This window comes from Stegastes partitus, unplaced genomic scaffold, assembly GCF_000690725.1.
Source record: "Stegastes partitus isolate 25-593 unplaced genomic scaffold, Stegastes_partitus-1.0.2 Scaffold563, whole genome shotgun sequence".
Lineage (NCBI taxonomy): Eukaryota > Metazoa > Chordata > Actinopteri > Pomacentridae > Stegastes > Stegastes partitus.
The window spans coordinates 13,322-31,704 of record NW_007578294.1 but is presented as its reverse complement, the minus strand read 5'-3'; the positions used below and the strand labels follow the sequence as shown (position 1 = coordinate 31,704).

Below are 18,383 nucleotides of genomic sequence, written 5' to 3'. Positions count from 1 at the left end.
TTTAGGCTTAATTGGGAGCAAACAAGGAAACAAACAGAAATGTCCTGTGGTTTGACCAGGTGATCGTCTTACCTGGAATAACTGAGATGGTTTTCAGCGCTCGTAGGACTCTGAAGGTTCTTAATGCAGAGACGTTTCCAAGGTCCACAAACTCTGTTAGATATCTGCAATTTGATATAAAGAGAAAGAAGATTAAACAAAGTGGATTTCCTGTGTCATCACAGAGATGAATAGTTTATATTTAGACTTACTTTAAACCTATTCAGGACCTTTGGGAGTCTTTTGGCCATTTGGTTTAATACCAACAAATATTTTGCACATATTTGCATCTCGAAAGACCTTCTACGTATGACAACATGAAAGTCCTGAACAGAGCTAAGGTTTGTCTGTAGAGCATGTCATTAGATAGAAGTTCAATGAAAAACAGTAATGAGTCGATATTAAAAGTCCTCTGATGGCTTAGTTTCATTAAATTATCATCCAGCTCTTGTAGACTTATGGTGAGATAATGCATCCTCAAAAGACGTGTAGAAAATGTATCAGAGAACGTAAACAAGCAGCGAACACAACACTGACATGTACAGCTACACAGTCAGGAGCTGCAGAGCAACATCATCATTCATTTGGAACCATGTTTCTGTTCACCTGATCAGTGTTAATCCAATAATCTAACAATCACCCCGCTTTTAGCTCTGTATTTGGTCTCCGCCATCTTCTGAGAAAATATTTGTTAACTCCTAAACACTGCACTTTGTTCTCACAATTTACACTGCATTAGTCTTACGATTTCTTTACTCCTCATTATTTAGGACTATTTTTCTGTTTTTTAAGGAATGCTTTTTAAAAATTATCATCACTTTGCATTTCACTGCTCGTTTGTATGCGACAAACTCTTGATCTTGATCTTGAACTAGTCTGTTACTTTGGTCATTTGGTGATAGTCACATAATTATAGAGTTGTTTTTTAAACCATTTTTGCTGACAACATCTGCTTCCTGTTGCTTCAAGCACTGCTATAAGGATAATAAATGAACCAAACCATTAAACTTGCAGCCTTGAGTTGATGAGTGGTGGTTCTATCTCATGGGATTCACTGTTAATATAAAAACGTGTTTGGTCCCAGTCAGGAGAAACGACCAACGAATTGGCCGACTGAACCTTAATTAAATGAATTGCTGAAATTAATGACAGATTACAGTGTGTCGACGCTCAGCAAAGGTGATTTTGTCTCGCTGTTTTCAAACACAGCCAGTGTCCTATCAGGATGATAGGTTTCAGACGATGCAGCGCTGCGGGGAGGTCACCTGTCTAATCTGCCACCTGCATCACGGTTACTGAGTCATTTCACACTTCTCTGACCTCCACAATAGGCTTAGCGCTCGGGTGTTTCAAATCACCGCAGAGGACTGATTGACGAGGTCACGCTGACATTGCAGAGAAATATTCCAGAGAAATGTTTGTTAATTTGCTCAACGCTACAGGCCGCACGAGAAACAGACAGAACGCAAACACTGACGTTTAATTAGATGTTTCTCTGGTTGCTGCAGCTCATGTGAAGTGAACAGAGATTGATTATTAGTATAATGGTGACAGATTACATTTAATTTGATTATTTAATCAAATAATAATAAGTGGCTGTAATCAACCAAGATTAGGTTTGAAAAATGGTGCATTTAGATGACAGCTACACGACTTGATGACATTTTATTACCTCTTTAAAATATGACAAATAAAAGTAAAATGGCCGAACTTTATTTTATGCTTAGCAATAATGTATACCACGTGTTTTAGAATACACACAGCGCACCTGTAATGTGTGAGGATAGTCTGATTTGATCTGATCTGAATGCTAAATATGCAAAATTAACTTTTATTTGCATAGAAAATGTTTGTGGATCTCCAAATTTTGTGGCAGTTTCTATTTTTTTTTTTTGTATGAATTGCAACCTTTTCAGTATTTTATTTTGAAGTCATCTAACAGTAATCCAAAATGTATGATTATTGTTGTAGTTTAATGGATTATGTAACCAATTACAAAATTTGTCCTGTCAGTTTTTATTCTGTAAGTGACTGTATTTCACAGTAATCTGGCCCAAAAGCTATTTCCACTCACGCCATGACGATGACAGTGAAGTCCAGCCAGTTCCACGGGTCTCTCAGGAAGGTGAACGGCACTATACAGAATCCTCTCGCAAACATCTTTATTGCTGACTCGAAAGTGTAAATGCCAGTGAAGGTGTACCTGAAAAATATTCACGGAGGAGGAAGAAGAAGCTGCGTTAGTGGTGAATAAAGATGAACGGGAAACTTTTAAATTAAACACAACAGCTGAAAATCAGACATGAAACTAAGAACTAAGTATTTGTAGTAATTATGGAGGACTGATGTCACTGGAAGATTTTGTGCAAGACATGACATGCTGAATAAAATAACATAATAAGCACATATATTATTGTCCACGTTAATATATGTTCCATGTGTAGAAATGCAATAATACATAACAATACATTCATGTTGGTACTGAATTTTAAAAAATCCTCCTATTGGTTGTTTCATACTTTTACTTCACTTGGGTGTTCAAGGAAAGTGCATCACTGAGGAAGTTCACTGCTAATCTTTTTACATGATGATCTGTTGCAGTAATAAGTAGCATCACAAGTAGAAATGTAAACTAGAGTGACGATATAATCAAATTAATAAGTCAGTCAAAGCTGACTAATAACTAAAAGATGCTGTAAAAATGATCCAAAATGAGCATTTCCAACTTTTATACAACCAGTTAAAGATTGAAATGTGATCAGACGTCCTCAAGTTGCTCCAGCTAATCATTTAAAATGAAAACAAAATGGAAAATGTACGAGACACCATCCCGACACAAGCAAGGAGTGAGTGCACATATCACAGAGTTTATAGAAACTGAAGCCTGACGTGTGTCCAGCTTATCGATTTAAAAGAAATATGGCCATACACTTTGGTTTTATGGACTGCAATTATAATTTTAAGGGGTGATGCATTTTCTGTGAACACCAGCTCCAAGATTTAAGATACAAGCGCACATTGAGTAGCCAGAAGACTGGAAACAGCTCAGCTCTGCCTGTTTCCCTGTTTTCAGGCTTAAAGCGAAGTCGTATTTAACACACAGTTGAACTCGTTAAACTCTTTGCACGAGTCTATTAAATGTTTGTCTTCTTCTAAATGGATTTTAGAAGTTGCATAAAGTAAATCAACAGTCCAGAGTTTGCACATGCAGGCAGCATGTCGCATGCTCAGCTTTTAATTCATGTTTCTCAGTCTTCATTCCACATCACATGCTTCCTTCAACATGCAGACGCGGCGCTCTGAGCGAATACGACATGCATGATGTACTCACAGGTAATCTGATTCTTCCATTGTGACTGATGAAGCAACAAACCCCCACATTAGAAGACATGTAGCTCAGTTCAGGACTAGAAAAGAAAGAAGCAGCAGCGACAGTGCGTTTTACTCACTCCAGGTATTTGGTCCATGGCGGCGGGTCGGACATGGCCATGAAGAAGCAGTTGGTCAGTATGGTGAACATTATGAAATAGCTAAACAACGTGAGGAGAGGTTAAGGAAAGTGCATCGTGGTAATTTACAGTTTGACGGGCGAATAAGTTTTTGTGATAAGCCGACGTTGTATCCAAACAAAGCAGACCTGGTTTATTATAATCCCGTGAAAGATACCCATTAGGATAAACAGTCCTGCGTGTAGCTACAGCACTGTGACGATGATAAAGGCAGATTATAGAAAAACATGAAGTAAATTCCATTTAACATGAAATCAGGAGAGTGATATCATCTCCTATATGGATGAATGAGATCATAACAAAGGATCTGACGAGCTGTAAAGGATGAAATGATCACAACGGTTAAAGCATTTCAGGGTAAAATGATTAAAAAGTCATCTGAACATTAATCTCAATTATTGGATCATATAAAATGAATTGTACAATGCACCCATAGTTTTTGCATTAGGGCTCATTTAGCCTGTCGTTCAGTTATTAACATGATGTTTCAGTCTCTAACAGTCGATCACGGTGTTTAATACGTATTTTAATCAATAAAAGCTTTGTAATCTATAACACAGAAGACGTGGAGAGGAACAACTCCCCTCTGCATGTAAATTACGAATCGTCTGTCTGAGAACTAATAGGCAGCCATCACATGATGTGAAATCTCCTTGCTCTTATTTCATTTCAGAGATTAAAAGAGGGATATGAAGGGATTTGGATTGCAATGCCAGAAAGGACCATTACAAAGCTGTTTCAAAAATGGGACTATGGAAAAATCCAATAGAAACCTACGGGGGGAAATCGGTAAATATTAAAAATTGGCTTATCTGCCAGTAGGACATGCAAAGAGAAGAATTTTTCTTTGGTATAAAATGAATATTACAGCAGTAACTTTCACAGCAGTTTGATCACAGGAAGGTGGTTCTCAGTCTAAATGGAAGCACACTGATGGGAGCAGTTTTGCTTTTTAGCTGCAAGAGCTGGTGTACAATAACACGAGTGCTTTAAAGTGTTTTCACAGGCTTAAGTTTCACATATCTTCTCATTTCTCCTTTTTCTCAACGAATACTTTTTTCTCTTCAATAAAACAAGTTGAAGTCAGAAGGACACGTGTGCACCGAGCAATCAAAAAGGATATGCATGGACTAAAATTTTGATGGCGATTGTTCTGATGAAGTGAAACGGGGTGAGAATGTAAAGTGCAGATGTGGAGCTGAATCTGAAGATGGCCTTCCCTTTGTTAAGCACAATAAAAGTCTGAAAAGAAAGCAAAGAGAACAGGGATTACTGAATGAACCTTGTCACATGTTAAAACACAATCTGTAAAATGCATTTCTCAAACAGCATCATCTGAAGCCATGTTTTATTTATTGTTGTTGTTGCTGTTTTTTTCCAGTTCTGCAGAGAAACTCCACAGCAGCAGAGGTGCAGCTGTTTCCTTTGCGTCTCTCTCCGTCTACCATCTGTGTTAACTTCCACCATAAGCATTTTCTGCCTCCAGTAATGGAGGCAACTCCAAAGCGGGCTGAACCTTTCTCCAACAGATGTGGCATTTATTTAAATATTTTCCCGTCTTTGGATAATCCGCCCATCCAGCAGCACATCACATGCCAAAACAAAGAGACCCTGAGAATGACTGCCACGTCCTTTTTCATCTCTCTCCATAAGCGGCCCATTAACGGGCTGCGGCCTGATCTACCGGCACCGCAAATCAAAAACTTGCTAATCCTATTTATGCATCTGCAAGAGATCTAAGGAGAAGCAGTCACACAGGCCACGTCTTCGCAAGCTGCTCTGAAGCACCACTTGGTAAATTCAGCAACAAACATCAGCTGACGTGGAGGATCGCTAACGTATCAGGTTCACGAGCCCAGATGGAGGTTTTAGCTCAAAATTCACACTTAGGAAAGTGAAGCAGCAAAAAGCAGCGACACTGACACGACTCATACGCCAGTTAGTAATAATCAGTCGTAGTTTTTAAGCTAACGGACCTTTTGTGAGACACTTTAGTTTGAGTGTGCAGAGAAATGAGTCAATAAATAAACTCTGAAGTTTATCTAAAGCTCAAACGAGGCTTCAGGAGGCTGTGTTGTGTCTTCTAGAGTTTTTGGCACCAAAAACTTAGAGCAGGAAAAGCAAAAATAGAAAATGTCCGATTTAAAGTATCAGAACTTTATAAAATACCCAAATAACATCATATTAGCTTTGTCTGCTAAAGGTTCATAAAAACATCAAACTAGTTAGATTTCCTCTAACATCACTTCCACTGTAATTCAGATATTTCAATGGCCTTTACAGAAAGTAAAACCTGCTTTAATGTACATGTAGACATATAAATATATTATTCGTAGACGGACTAGAAGACATGGAGGCCTGTCCTTTCAGCTCATCCACTCAGTGACAATTCTTAAGTGCACATTTTGTCACTTTTCACCAGTTTGACGAAACATGTTAGTAAATTATCCAAGTATCAGGAAAAAATTCTCTGCCAATAAACACTAACAGTTCAATAAAATAATGAAGATGCACCACAGGTACAGTTCTGCAAATTGGAGAAAACAACACTTTTGGTCATATTTGTGTACTACTCCTAAAATGAGTTGCTGTATTAGATCAGCATTGAGCTTGATTAGACATTTTTTTGTCCACATGGCCCCTTTAAACAAGTGATAATATGAATCTTTCAACATATTGCAGTTGTTTGTCCTATATTGTAGTTAATGTGAATATATTATTGGTTGAATATATCAAGCAATGATTCACAATGACACAATTTGCACAACTGCAATTTTTTTGGAAATATATTTCATGAATGAAATAATTTATCAAATACTTGTCAGAATGTTAGAAATAAATGTTAGATGTAATCCCAAGTCAACTTACAGCCCTTGAGCCAAATTAGACACATGACAGGTTGTCTGCCAATCACTAGTTTTTTTGGTTGTTTTTTTTTAAGATTACACAAATAAAAGTAATTGAATTCCCACTGGGATTTTTCTTTTGTTTGTTTGTGTCCTTATCTAGTAAACAATTTATAAAGTGCCTTTGCTGTGAGTCAGTTAATCTGAAAATAAGTGATTTTAGTTAAAGATAGGTTACTGGTCCTTTAATGATAATCTAATAATTCTTAGTGTTCATTTATTAACTGGCTACTGGTCTCCTCCTATTTTGTTAAAGTGGGCCCTGAGCAGACCAGTTCCACAATCTCCTTCCAGGACTGAACACAGTTGTTTAGCTGGATTCTCTCTTTAAAGTCACTTCAGGTTGAAAAACATCTCAAAGCCCACACATCCACTCACCCTCTGGTTCTTGTAGTAAAACGGATCAACGTCTTCCAGTGGCACCCCGATAAGTTCTGGAGGGATGTCGCCGAAGATGCGCGGCAGCTGCTTGCCTGCCTCCAGGTCGGGCCTGGGTTTTGGTGGCTCTGCGTTTCTGTGAGTCTCATGGCAATCCTTGGCCTTCTTGGCCTGCTCCTCCGCAATCCGCTGCTCCAGGGCAGCCAAGGATTCGCGAGTGAACCGCCGCAAGCCATCAGGACCCGTTGGTAACAGCATGGCTGCCATCTTTTCATCCTGATTCTCCTGTACTAGAATTTACTTACAGCTGCAGGCGGGAAAGTGGAGACACAGAGGTAATAAGGTGAGAAAAAAAATCTAGTTCAGTCATACAAGCTTATAAAATACAGCCACAGACAAACTGAGACGTCTTCAGTCACCCCAGATCACCTCCCAAATGTCTTCTTGTATCAGGAGTTTGTACAAGAATTTAAAGTTGTGTTTAAGTTTTCAAATTTCTTCAATGTGCTTTCATCAATATTTTACACAAGCAGTGGATGAATTGATATTGTATAGTGTCCAAAGATGTTGCTCATTGTGATAAATCCACAAAAATCACCACCTGTTTAGTTCAGAGCATCTTAGATTCTGTCAGCAAATAGTTTGTGTTTTGCTTCACTGTTAACTGAGAGTCTCTCTTTTCTCATTAACATAGTTTCTCGTAGCAGCAGGCGGTGTTTTTTCAGTGGAAAAAGCTCTAAACAACCCAAAGTATGTCATAGCTTTAGTGTTAGTGTGTGTCCTAATTTATTTGTTTGACTTTCTGACCTTGTGTTTTTCCCACACTGTAGAAAACAGTAAAATTCTGGGAGCTAGTAAATATAAAGTTACAAAACTTTCCTGAATACTGTACGGCTCAAAAACTGCGAAAACACTAAAAATACAAGAAAATATCTGTAAAATAACTCTATTTTTTGCTGATTTAAATACAGTAAAATGGAGTAACTGCTATGTCAAGTTTATTCCTGTTGTTTTTATAGACAGTCAACATGCAAATAAATCTTTTTCTGTAATGTTAGTAGATATTATCTGTAGTTTTATTTCAATTTAATTTATAAACAACATTTAAGAAATAATTACCACTTTCGGTCATTAATACTTTAAACAACTGTAATTTTAAAAAACAAATTATTGAATTTCCCTTCTGAATTGAATTTCCCTTCTGGGATGAATAAAGTATTTTTCATTTCATTCATTTTCATTCAAACAAACAAACAAAATTTAATACAATCCCAAAATAGTAATAATACAGTCAAATACTATAAAAGAATAACCTACCATAATGATTTTTGATGTGGATGTTTTACAGTTTTGTCCTGTTTTTATGTTTAACATGTAAATTAATACTTTCCTTTGTGATTTTACTTATTTTGTGTAATTTCACTAAACAAGGAAACTCTGATTTGTAAAATAACAGCAAATTGTTCAATTAGAGTTAAAAACTCTTTTTTTAAAAACAAAACATTTTACAGTATTTTTACAGTGCACCCTTGTGTTAGTCTGATTGTTTGATCCATGTGTTGTTATCTTTGCCTCCGTTGTGTATTTAGTCGGTGTGCGTCGTCCTTTCTTAGCCTGTTAGTTCCCTAAATCAGTTCCCTACATACCTGTCTTCTACCTAATGTGTCTCCTCGTGGTTAATTGTGTTTTTGCTTCTTTTGGTAACCTTTTGCTCCTAATTTATTACTTTTGTTGGACTCTCAGCCTCCTGAAGTTACAGTTTTCTTCCTTGCAAGCCTTTGTTTTACCTCCACCTGCCTCTGAGTCTCTTTGTTTGCTAGTTTCTCAACACTGTATGCTATCTGCTCATCACTGGAGAGCAGGCAGGCATATTTAGTGGCTCGTAGGTGGAGCATTTAATAGAAAAGGAGTCAGATATTTTCTCCAGGAATTGGTGGAGACCAAAACAGAGCTAAAAGAGAGCAAATATGCGACTTAAACTCAGGTCCCTATAAACATGAGTCCCCAGAAGTGCTGGTGCCGCTTCATGTCTCGATAACATCTGAACATGTCTGCTGCATCAGCTTTACGAGGTGACTTTATGTCAGTGTATCTTGTCTATCTTTTACAGCTTTGTGTGCTGCTCCCAACGGCCCAGAAATCTGCTGCTGTCAGTTTAAAGCCTCTGTGAATTTGAACATTTCTGACTTTGGCACTCCCAGCGCTAACAAAAAAAAAAAAAAAAAGACCTAAATCCAGCCCGAGGGACACTAAGATGATTAGAATGATTCAGTTCTACACACAGGGGCTTCAGCCAGTCTTTATCACATGAAAGAGGTTCTATAAAAACTTGTCTGGAAATGATTTTTGCCATAACGTATCTGCCTGTGAAGTCAGATCTATAATTAATTCATGCAGCAGTTAATGCACATGAAGCGTTTTCTGAAGTCTTTGTGTTCTAATATTGTATAACCACAATATATTTTATAAAGACTTAAGTCAAAAGCTGGATTACTTTTTATTTGATCGGAAGTTTGTGCCGATGGAGGTCAAACGACATGATCTTAATTCTGTCTTGTCATCACAACCACCAGCTTCCTGTTTGTCAGATGTCTCAGTCAAACAAAGGCAGCCATAGTTCTGCATCAGAGGGATTAAGTCCACAGTCTGCAGCTCGGAGCACAGGAGGTTTTAGCAGCACTGGTTCAGGGTCGCCATCACTTGTTGAATGCATCAGGTAAAGTTATGGAAACTGCAGAGCGCGAAGTAAGTTCATTTACAGACAGATTTGTAGCAGCACCCGTAAATGCCAAAAGGACTTCCTGATGTGCTTAAATTGAACTGTGTCGACCTTTTTCACAGCAGACATATGAACTTGTCACAGCTTAAAAGCCCTGGTATGTTAATTATGACCACATTCTACTGGGGGGAGCTTCTACGTTTGTGTATTCTGGTTCACTGTCATGTCTTACTGGGGCACTTAATGGAATCGAGGCATAATCATGTGCTTCATCAATATCGAATATACACATTTGTAAGCACGAGTGAGAACTATAACAAATCACAGAGAGTATCTTGAAAGTCCAGGCTGTTTAAATTGTCACTCTCACATTCAGATGATATCAGACAACCTTAACTGTCTAATTTACAGCAGGTGACTTCATAAACTTGCTCTTATTAAATTGTTGTAATCATACACATCCCACAAACATGCTAGCCAGAATACTCACTCTCCTTTTACCTCTGTTTGGGTCTCAACCATAGACCGTATATAAAGATAGATGAACTCTTTGGGACGTCACCCGTAGCTTTTCTAAACAGCGTTTTTAAAATTCAGAGTGGTGGCTTCAACCATCTTTGTCTAGGCCAGTGATTCTCAACCATGAGGCCCAACGCGCCACCTACTGGACCACCCACAAGGGCCGCAGGACTCCCCAACTTGGTGGCAGTGATGCGTCATTCAGTTGTTGAACACGCTCCAATAAGCAGCAGCAGAAGAAGCCAGCCGCAATTCATTTAAATTATGGAAAAGTTTTTTAAAAGAAAAAATGAAGTGATGCGACTCTCTCCTCAAAGGCAAAATTTGTGCGCAAGTATGACCCTGACTTTATTAAGTTTGGTTTTGTGAACGGAGATAGCGAGGCAGAGCTGAGAGCCCAGTGCGGTGAGTACGGGTTAACGCTAGCCAACGAAGCACTGATGCCTTCAAAGCTACGGCGGCATCTCGAAACCAGACATCCAAAGCTAGTTGGGAAGCCGGTGGATTGTTTTCAGAAGAAAAGAAAATGGGCTACAGCTATCATATCATTTGTTTTTTTCAAGGTTTTAGCTTGTTAAACTGTAAGCGGACTTGATTTAGTTATTGGATTCACATCAAACAAGACTCGGATCAATTGAAATGAAAGTGTTCATGTTTAAATGGGCCCTGGGCCACGTTGTACTGGGTAACTTGGGCCTAGGGGTCAAAAAGGTCTAGAACCCCTGGTCTAGGAAATGCCTGACTCCTCCTAACTCCTGGCTAATCCTGGCTAATGAGATAGAGGTGGGGCGTAGGTGGAGATGAGGTGGGTCACAGACTGTCCACTGATGGCCACCAAGCATCATTCAAAGATGCCCTGAATTGTGCATGAGTTTAAGCTTTTATACAATTTGAATGAGTGAGTTAGAAAAAACATCACCATCCATACAGGCGTCCAAAAGGGGGAATTTGCTATAGAGACCAAAACAGCTTTTGATCAGGCTGTAAAGATGTTTATTTCTGCTGTAAAGTTTGACATTTTAACATTGGGGTCTATGGAAATTGTCTCACTTTTGGAACAAGTCTCAAGTGGTCATACAAGGAACTACAGTTGTTGACACTTCATGTTGGGCTTCATTTTTTTTAGCCCCAGAGGTTGCTGCTTGATCTCTGGGAGGATTTATCGGGCTCTGTGTTGATTTGCTGATGGACAGGTGGTGTACAGTTGGCTGGAAACCCAAAACAGTAAAGTTGCAGGTCGAAAACCAAAACAAGAAGCTAAAAGATGCTAAAATGCACCAAGCTTAGGGAAGCTTTACAGCTGGATGGTAATTCTCTGTACACTGTGTGCAATATATTCCATACTACACAGAATTATTAGATCTATTGCTCATGCACAGCCCGGTCTCACATGGAAAGTGTAAAAACTACCAAAATGTCAGAGAGCTTTGGATGCATTTTAACTCAAACTACGATTTCTTTCCCTAAACTGCACCAAGTAGTGTTGTAGCATTAGCAAAAGCAAAGAGCAACTGAAAATGACAGAAGAATGACTGAAAACCAACGTAAACAGCAACTGATGATGCATTTTAACAGAAACAATGACCTTTTTCTAAACCTAGAGAAGTAGTTTTGGAGTCTAAGTTTAACAAAGTAGATTTGTATGTAAAACAACAGCAAAATGTGACTGAAAATGACTGCAAACAGCAAGTCAAAATGCTACAAAACAACAGAACAATAGGGAATGAGCGCTCTATTCTCTGTGCTGAGATGTACGCCTCGTCCACCCCTCCAGTTTCCTTATGCAGACTCTGCTGCTCCTTAACTGTGGAATGTTGAATAAACTTGAGTCATGTGATGTGGATGTTGGCCAGTAGAAGTTAATAGGCCAAAAAGTGCAGACGTTTCACAATTTTACCGTCTTTTTCGTGAAACAAGCACATTTTTGCACAGTGGAAAAAGGTATCACTCATTTGCGTGTACATAGTGGGATATTGAATGTGACTAGATCAGTGGTTCTCAAACTGGGGGTTAGGACCCCTATGGGGGTCCCAAGATCATTTCACGGGGTCGCCAGATCATTGTAAAGAAAAATAAAAGATAAAATAAAGCCTACATTTATCAAAAAAATGCGTATTAGGGCTGTCAAAATGTCAAAAAAGTGTGTGCTTCTTCCCACTCCTTTTTCGGACTTAATATTATGATCTGACTATGCAATATTATTATTCTTTTTTGCTCTTTTTTAAATTATTTTCATTTGTTTTTATGTTTTTCCCCTTTCATTTGTTTGAAATAAATTCAATTCATTCATTCATTCAAAAGAAAATGAATGTAAAGAGATTAATCTGTGGAATTAACACATTAGTTTTTAACGCATTAATGCACCAACAACAAAGTTATTACTCATGATATATTAAAAATTCTAACTGGGGGGTCACGAACACAAACTTATGCTATCTTGGGGGCACCACTGGACTAGATAATGACTACAGCGGCCATAAAGGTTCTGATAAACTCCTGTTTACTGCTGCTATATTTTGAGTAATTCTTCCACACTTTAATAACAGAAAAATCCCGATAGTATAATAACTCGAGCTAATTTAAAGTGAGACAGTTTCATCTGATATGAAGCCAAGGCAACTGTCTTAACAAAGACAGCACACAACCAAAAATTCACTCCCACATTTTAGCCAGCGACGGATATTTTAATAAGCGAAAAAGCTTTCCAAAGAGAGGATTACATTTCTGTGTTCCCCTTTTGACAGAGAAATACCATTGTATCCTTTTCATATTGACTAAGCTCTGTGACTTTTCCATCTCCTCCTGTCCTGAAATGCATTGATCCCTTCACACGTCCAGCCAGACGCTAGTTATCTGCTTTGACTTGATCTGCTTATTTGGCCCAGGTTGATCTCAGATCAGCTCGTCTCATACACTGAATCCACTGCTTCCCATTTGCTATCAAAATAAAGAGGTTAAGGTCCATTTGCAGACGTCACAAAGCAGATAAACAGGTTAAAAGCAATGATATCACTGCGCTGATGTGACAGGATGTGACGAACCGCGGAGAGAAACACGATCCCGGCATTTCTTCTATAAAAGGTCATGAATGATACGGAGCAGGAAGAAGCTGTGATGACGGCTTTGGAAACTCAAAGTCAAAATGTTTGTGAACATCGTCGATCAGCATGTTCATGAATAGATCTCCACCAGCGTACAGTTGTGCTTCGTGTGGCAGCTTACGAGCAGGAGGAAATGGTTGTAAAGTATTACACTCGACACGGGGAGAGGGGGGAAAAAAAAAAGTATTTTAGTTGAATGAAATTTAATTCCCGTAACAGCCAGATGTGATATGCTCATCATCATCGCTGCAAATAATTAAGATAATTAGATTGAAAGTAGAGCAGAGCCACGGACCGGCAGGTTTGACGAGCACACGCCTGCACGACTACACGCATCGTGGCACGGCTGCTGCAAAAGAGTAAAGAGTTACATAAAACAAAGCTGAAGAATGAATCAGTGAAGGCAGATGAGCACTTCTTTGTTCTCTCTTATCAGCTGTGAACGATTAACCGTTTTAATGTTGTACTGAGCAGTAAATAAAAATCCATAGTTTAAAACATTCCTCCTGCCAACCGCTCTGCAGCAACTATTCATGAACTCCTTGTTTCACTGTGAGGACTGTAAAGCAGCCTAATGTGTTTCTGATGAAGCCTAACAGGGATGATTAACAGGTTATTTAATGCTGATGTTCTTTTTACAGACTATAAACCACTTTTATCAGGTTTTATCACCGATGTTCAGTTCAGGCATCCAAACCTGCAAGTTCATGATTTAAAGACAGGGTTATAATCAGATCCTAGACTGTCCCAATATATTGATATTAAAATATAAATAGAAAATACTAAGCTATGACAGGCAATGATGCCTAGAAGCAATCATTAGTGAATTTATTATAACCAAACTGAATTTGCCATTAATGTTACGACTGATTTTAGCGTTACGGTGAACTGTGCCCAAATGTTGATGCTCATTTTCCAGAAGAAGCTGTTGCTCAAACACTGTACTGTCTCTCTTTGTTGTGACGGTGTTATCAGTGGCTCTGGTGTCACCATGCTATGTTAAGTTACTGTAAGAGAATTAGCTACCCGTGCATTAACAACACGCTTAACTACACTTTAGTCAGAACATGCATGAAAAGGGAAAGTTAACATCGATGTCGCTTTACGTCAGAACTCTAAATATGGAACTAGATAATAATATACCAAAAAAAGTGTCAGTAATTGCATGATATGGAAACAAATCTTTGACCTTTTATTGTTTACATGCTTGTGATGATGTGAAAGAGAAAAAAAAATCGCTATATGAGGAAATATGCTCGTATTCAGCATTATTGTTAAAAAATAATAAAGAAATAAAAGTTAATTCTATCAAGTTTTTAAGTTTTTCTTTTTAAATATATATTTTAGAATGGCATAATTTTAGTTTTCATATTTGGAATTTGACCACCCCGGTGTTGACTCCGCAGCCACAGCCTTGTTTAAAGGAAACACAATGTTAACCAATGTTAAAGTACCTGATCTCATGCTAATATTATCCTGAGGACAAAACTCTCAGGAGGGTTTTTGAGACGTTTCTTTAAATGACAGAGACATCTACAACAGGCATTACTGTATTTGAAAAAAAACGGCCTGTGAAACTACAAGTAGCTTGAAACAAGATTTGAACAAGCCTTAAAAAAAAACCTGTGATGAAGCAAGCAAACTCTTGTGATCCTTGGGAGTAGCACAGGTTAGGAGCTGTGATCAGTCCAGAACTATGTTAGTGGAAGCAGGTAAACACTTTATATAGAACCTGACTAATTTCAGTTATGTTGTTTGCTATGTGACAATTTGTTGTTGTTTTTTTGATGTAATACAGAAAAAGATGCCTTGGGTAATTCAGAAATGGTGTCATTACATAGTTTGTCCAGCGAAGCAGCTCTTGACGTTGTCTGCAGCACATGTAGCAGAGTCCACAGTGTCATCACAATAAGTTGCCAGCTAGTTTGTGAAATGAGTTGCTGATAAGTTCAAAACAATGGCGCCATAATTTTCCCTGTTCAACAGAACTCAAACAGACTTTATGTGCAAATAGAAAGAACATTTACTGATATGATGATATTAAATTTTTTACTTTCTAAAGATCAGTATCAGCAGCAGCCTCCAAAACTCACGAGAAAAACCTCTGGTGCTGTTTGGGGAGCAAAATGTTTGAAATTGTGTTATTATCTTCTCATAGCTGGAGCATGTTTTTTTGTTAAAGAAAAAGAAAACATTGGGCTTAAAGAAAATAGGAAATGTTGCACTTTTGAGCTCGTGTGGTGCAATTCTTTCACAGAGAAGAGGAAAGATATACCTGCAACAAAAATAAAGGGGCGGTCTGTGGATCTGGAAAGAGATTGCTGATACTGAGGTTGTTAATATCGCGATAGTTAGCATAGATTTACCGTCACTCTTGCCCTATGTCCGCCATGTGTAACGTGCACACGAATGGGACATGCTGGAACAGCATTATAGTGTAGGGATGTCCGATAATATTCGCCCACCGATATTATCGGCCTGATAGTGGCATAAAATGTAATATATCTGTCAGCATTGTTATTGTTTTTTTTTTGCCTATAATGAAAACCGATAAAATAATGCCTGGATTTCGCTGGTATTTACATGACGTGCTAATTCCACGACAGGAGATATGTGATGTAGCCTAAAATTAGTTAAATAGCCCACATATATCGGTATCGGTATCGATATCGGTATCAGTATCGGTATCAATAAAAACCCAATATCGGACATCCCTATTAAAGTGTGGATCGGTCCGAGCCACTTCCATTTACACAGCCAGGGAACTACACAGGATGTTTTCATGCTACACAGCACAGTGTGAAGTCATCAAGTCGACAAAAAGTATATCTAATGAGAATCACTGACTTGAAATTTAGTTCGAATTGTCATAAAGTTTCAGATTCCCATGGCACGGCGCCCAGGTTACTGCTAACAGCATTATTGTCCGAATACAGGAGAAAAACTGTTGCCTGAAAACGCATCTGTAAATTGTAGTTTTGGTTTGTAGCTCAAAAGTTTCGTGTAGCTCTTAAAGTTCCACATAAAGAGTCTCAACACGTAATGGACCTTTGCCAGTGTGAGGGTTTTATTTCCTTTTTCTTTCTCTCTCCTCAGATTCTTTTCCTTCTATTCTGGTTCTGCCCAGAACCCGACCAAGAGCGACTGTGCTTTTGCGGTCTGGACCCCTGACTTTGAAATGAGCTACAAGCCGGGATTAGATTTGCTAAATCCAAACTGTTTCAAAAGCTTTCCTACAAGTGTGAATTTTAATTCATTTCACCACTTGCTGCTGTTTTATTCTTGTCTTTTTGCTGCTGTGTTGGTTTTAAACCCATACAGCTTCTCTATTATTACTCCCTGGGGTGCTTATTACCCACAATGCAACTTGAATACCAACAGTTTGCTCCAGATTCGATTGTAATATGTTAGCATTTCCTCGACCGGAGATAAGGAGCGGGCTGCAGATGTCTGCTACTTCACTTCTTTCTAACTCCCTCAGATTTTTTTCATTTTCCAATCTGTAGTCTTCGGCTTTAACTCAACAGTACTTTTTTTTCTCCTTCTGTTCGGTGAAGCACTTTGATTGCATTTCATTAGTAGGAAAAGTGCTGCACAAATAAAGTCACATTGATTGATTGAGTTACAGCATCCCTCTCTCTGGATCCACGAAAGACTTCACACAGCTTCATGTGGAAGGCAAATACATCCCAGAAGCTGCAACAACACAGTAAAATCAGCGGCGTTTCCTTCAGAAGGCACTTCAAGGTGATTTACCATCTCTAAGAATAGACCACTTCACCTTCTGGCAGATAGTCCCCTTGTCTGAAATAACTCTTGACGCGTAACAAGCTCATAATCAGCTCTGTGATGCTCGTACGTTGCTGTTTTTCTGCTAGACTATAGATTTGTATTAAAGCTACAGTAAGCAGGGCCGCCCATGTACAGGGGCTGTAGTCGCCGATGCAGCGGTCATGGGTTCGAATCCCGCTCATGTCCCTTTGCTGCAACCCATTCCCCCACTTTCCTGTCTCTCCTTCAACTGTCCCATCTAATAAAGGCCAGAAAATTACTTTAAAATAAAAAAAGCTACAGTAAGCAGAAATCTGGGAAAGGCAAGAAAAAAAAAGGCCAGAATTTGAAAATTCAACCCCTCGAACATGGAAAATGTTAACATTAATATTCAGCTTCAGACAAGACTTCATCCTCCTGAATAAAAGTCTTCTGTTTAATCCATTCAGCCTCCACATCCTACTTCCAAGTAAGACTCTTCTGCTTTATATGCTTTTTCATTTGATCTGGTAATCGGCCAAAGTGTCATTTTCTAAAAAGTTGAGCAAAAACAACGTGCAGAAGTCCAGTTTCCTCTCAGACAACTTGAACTACAACATGCTGAGAGGTAAGAGTGCAGTTTTCGCACAGTTACGCCTGAATAAATCCTGCCTGACCCTGCTTTAACACGACATACCCGGTTGTTTATCTGTTTTTGCAGGTTTAACTCTTTCATTTTTATACACTAGGATTAATTTAACAATTATCAAACTTGTAACTTGGATTCTGCAGATGAGGGAAACCAGAACATAGAGCTCATGTTTCACTATAAAGACTCAAATTTCAGGTTTTAATCGTCATTTCTTATCATATTTCATTCCGTTGAGGGATTTTCTGCTCACCTTATTAGCTCAAGAAACAGGACTCGTCAAACTTTGCACAAAATGTGAATTATTTGGAAGATTTGAAGATTTCGGACGCCGAGTCACGGCGCTATTGGCGGTTCTTACTGGGCCGTGTTACGTGTGCGTCGCCCTCTCACAGCTTTAGGTGAACAGGCTGAACTGATGACCTACTTATTTGGCGGAAACCTTTCAGTATAATTGCACCAGACGGCTTAAATGCATAAGTTACAGAATGTATAGAGCAATGAAATGAGACGGCGGTGAAGTCATCACCATGACTAAGGTGTTGAATAATCACTTTTATGGGCTCTTTGGTTTCACGCGTTTCACGACCAAATGTTACTCAGACGACACTTAAAAAAACAAAACAGGGAAGTCTTGAAACTAATCATGTCAGTCACATTAAACAAGAAGAAGAAGATTTTAAAGATTTGAGGTGGAACGTTCTGGTTTGGGAAGCTGTGGATGACATGTAGCTGTAATTACTGCCTCACATCATAATGCAATGTGACACCAATCACATCTCATGAGTTATGGAAGAAATGGGACACAAAATA

General features: G+C 38.6%; 1 protein-coding gene across 1 annotated transcript in view; it reads right to left on the bottom strand.

Moving 5' to 3' along the window:
• The window catches only part of LOC103362208 (sodium channel protein type 4 subunit alpha-like), a 49,618-nt gene extending 42,519 nt beyond the window's left edge, over positions 1–7,099 (bottom strand). Inside the window, exons 1-5 of the mRNA XM_008288500.1 lie at positions 6,833–7,099; positions 4,672–4,790; positions 3,489–3,578; positions 2,114–2,242; positions 73–164 (exon numbers count right to left, since the gene is read on the bottom strand). Coding sequence (XP_008286722.1) covers positions 73–164; positions 2,114–2,242; positions 3,489–3,578; positions 4,672–4,790; positions 6,833–7,099 — 697 coding nt within the window. The remainder of the gene's footprint in view (positions 1–72; positions 165–2,113; positions 2,243–3,488; positions 3,579–4,671; positions 4,791–6,832) is intronic.
• Positions 7,100–18,383: the final 11,284 nt, after the last annotated feature.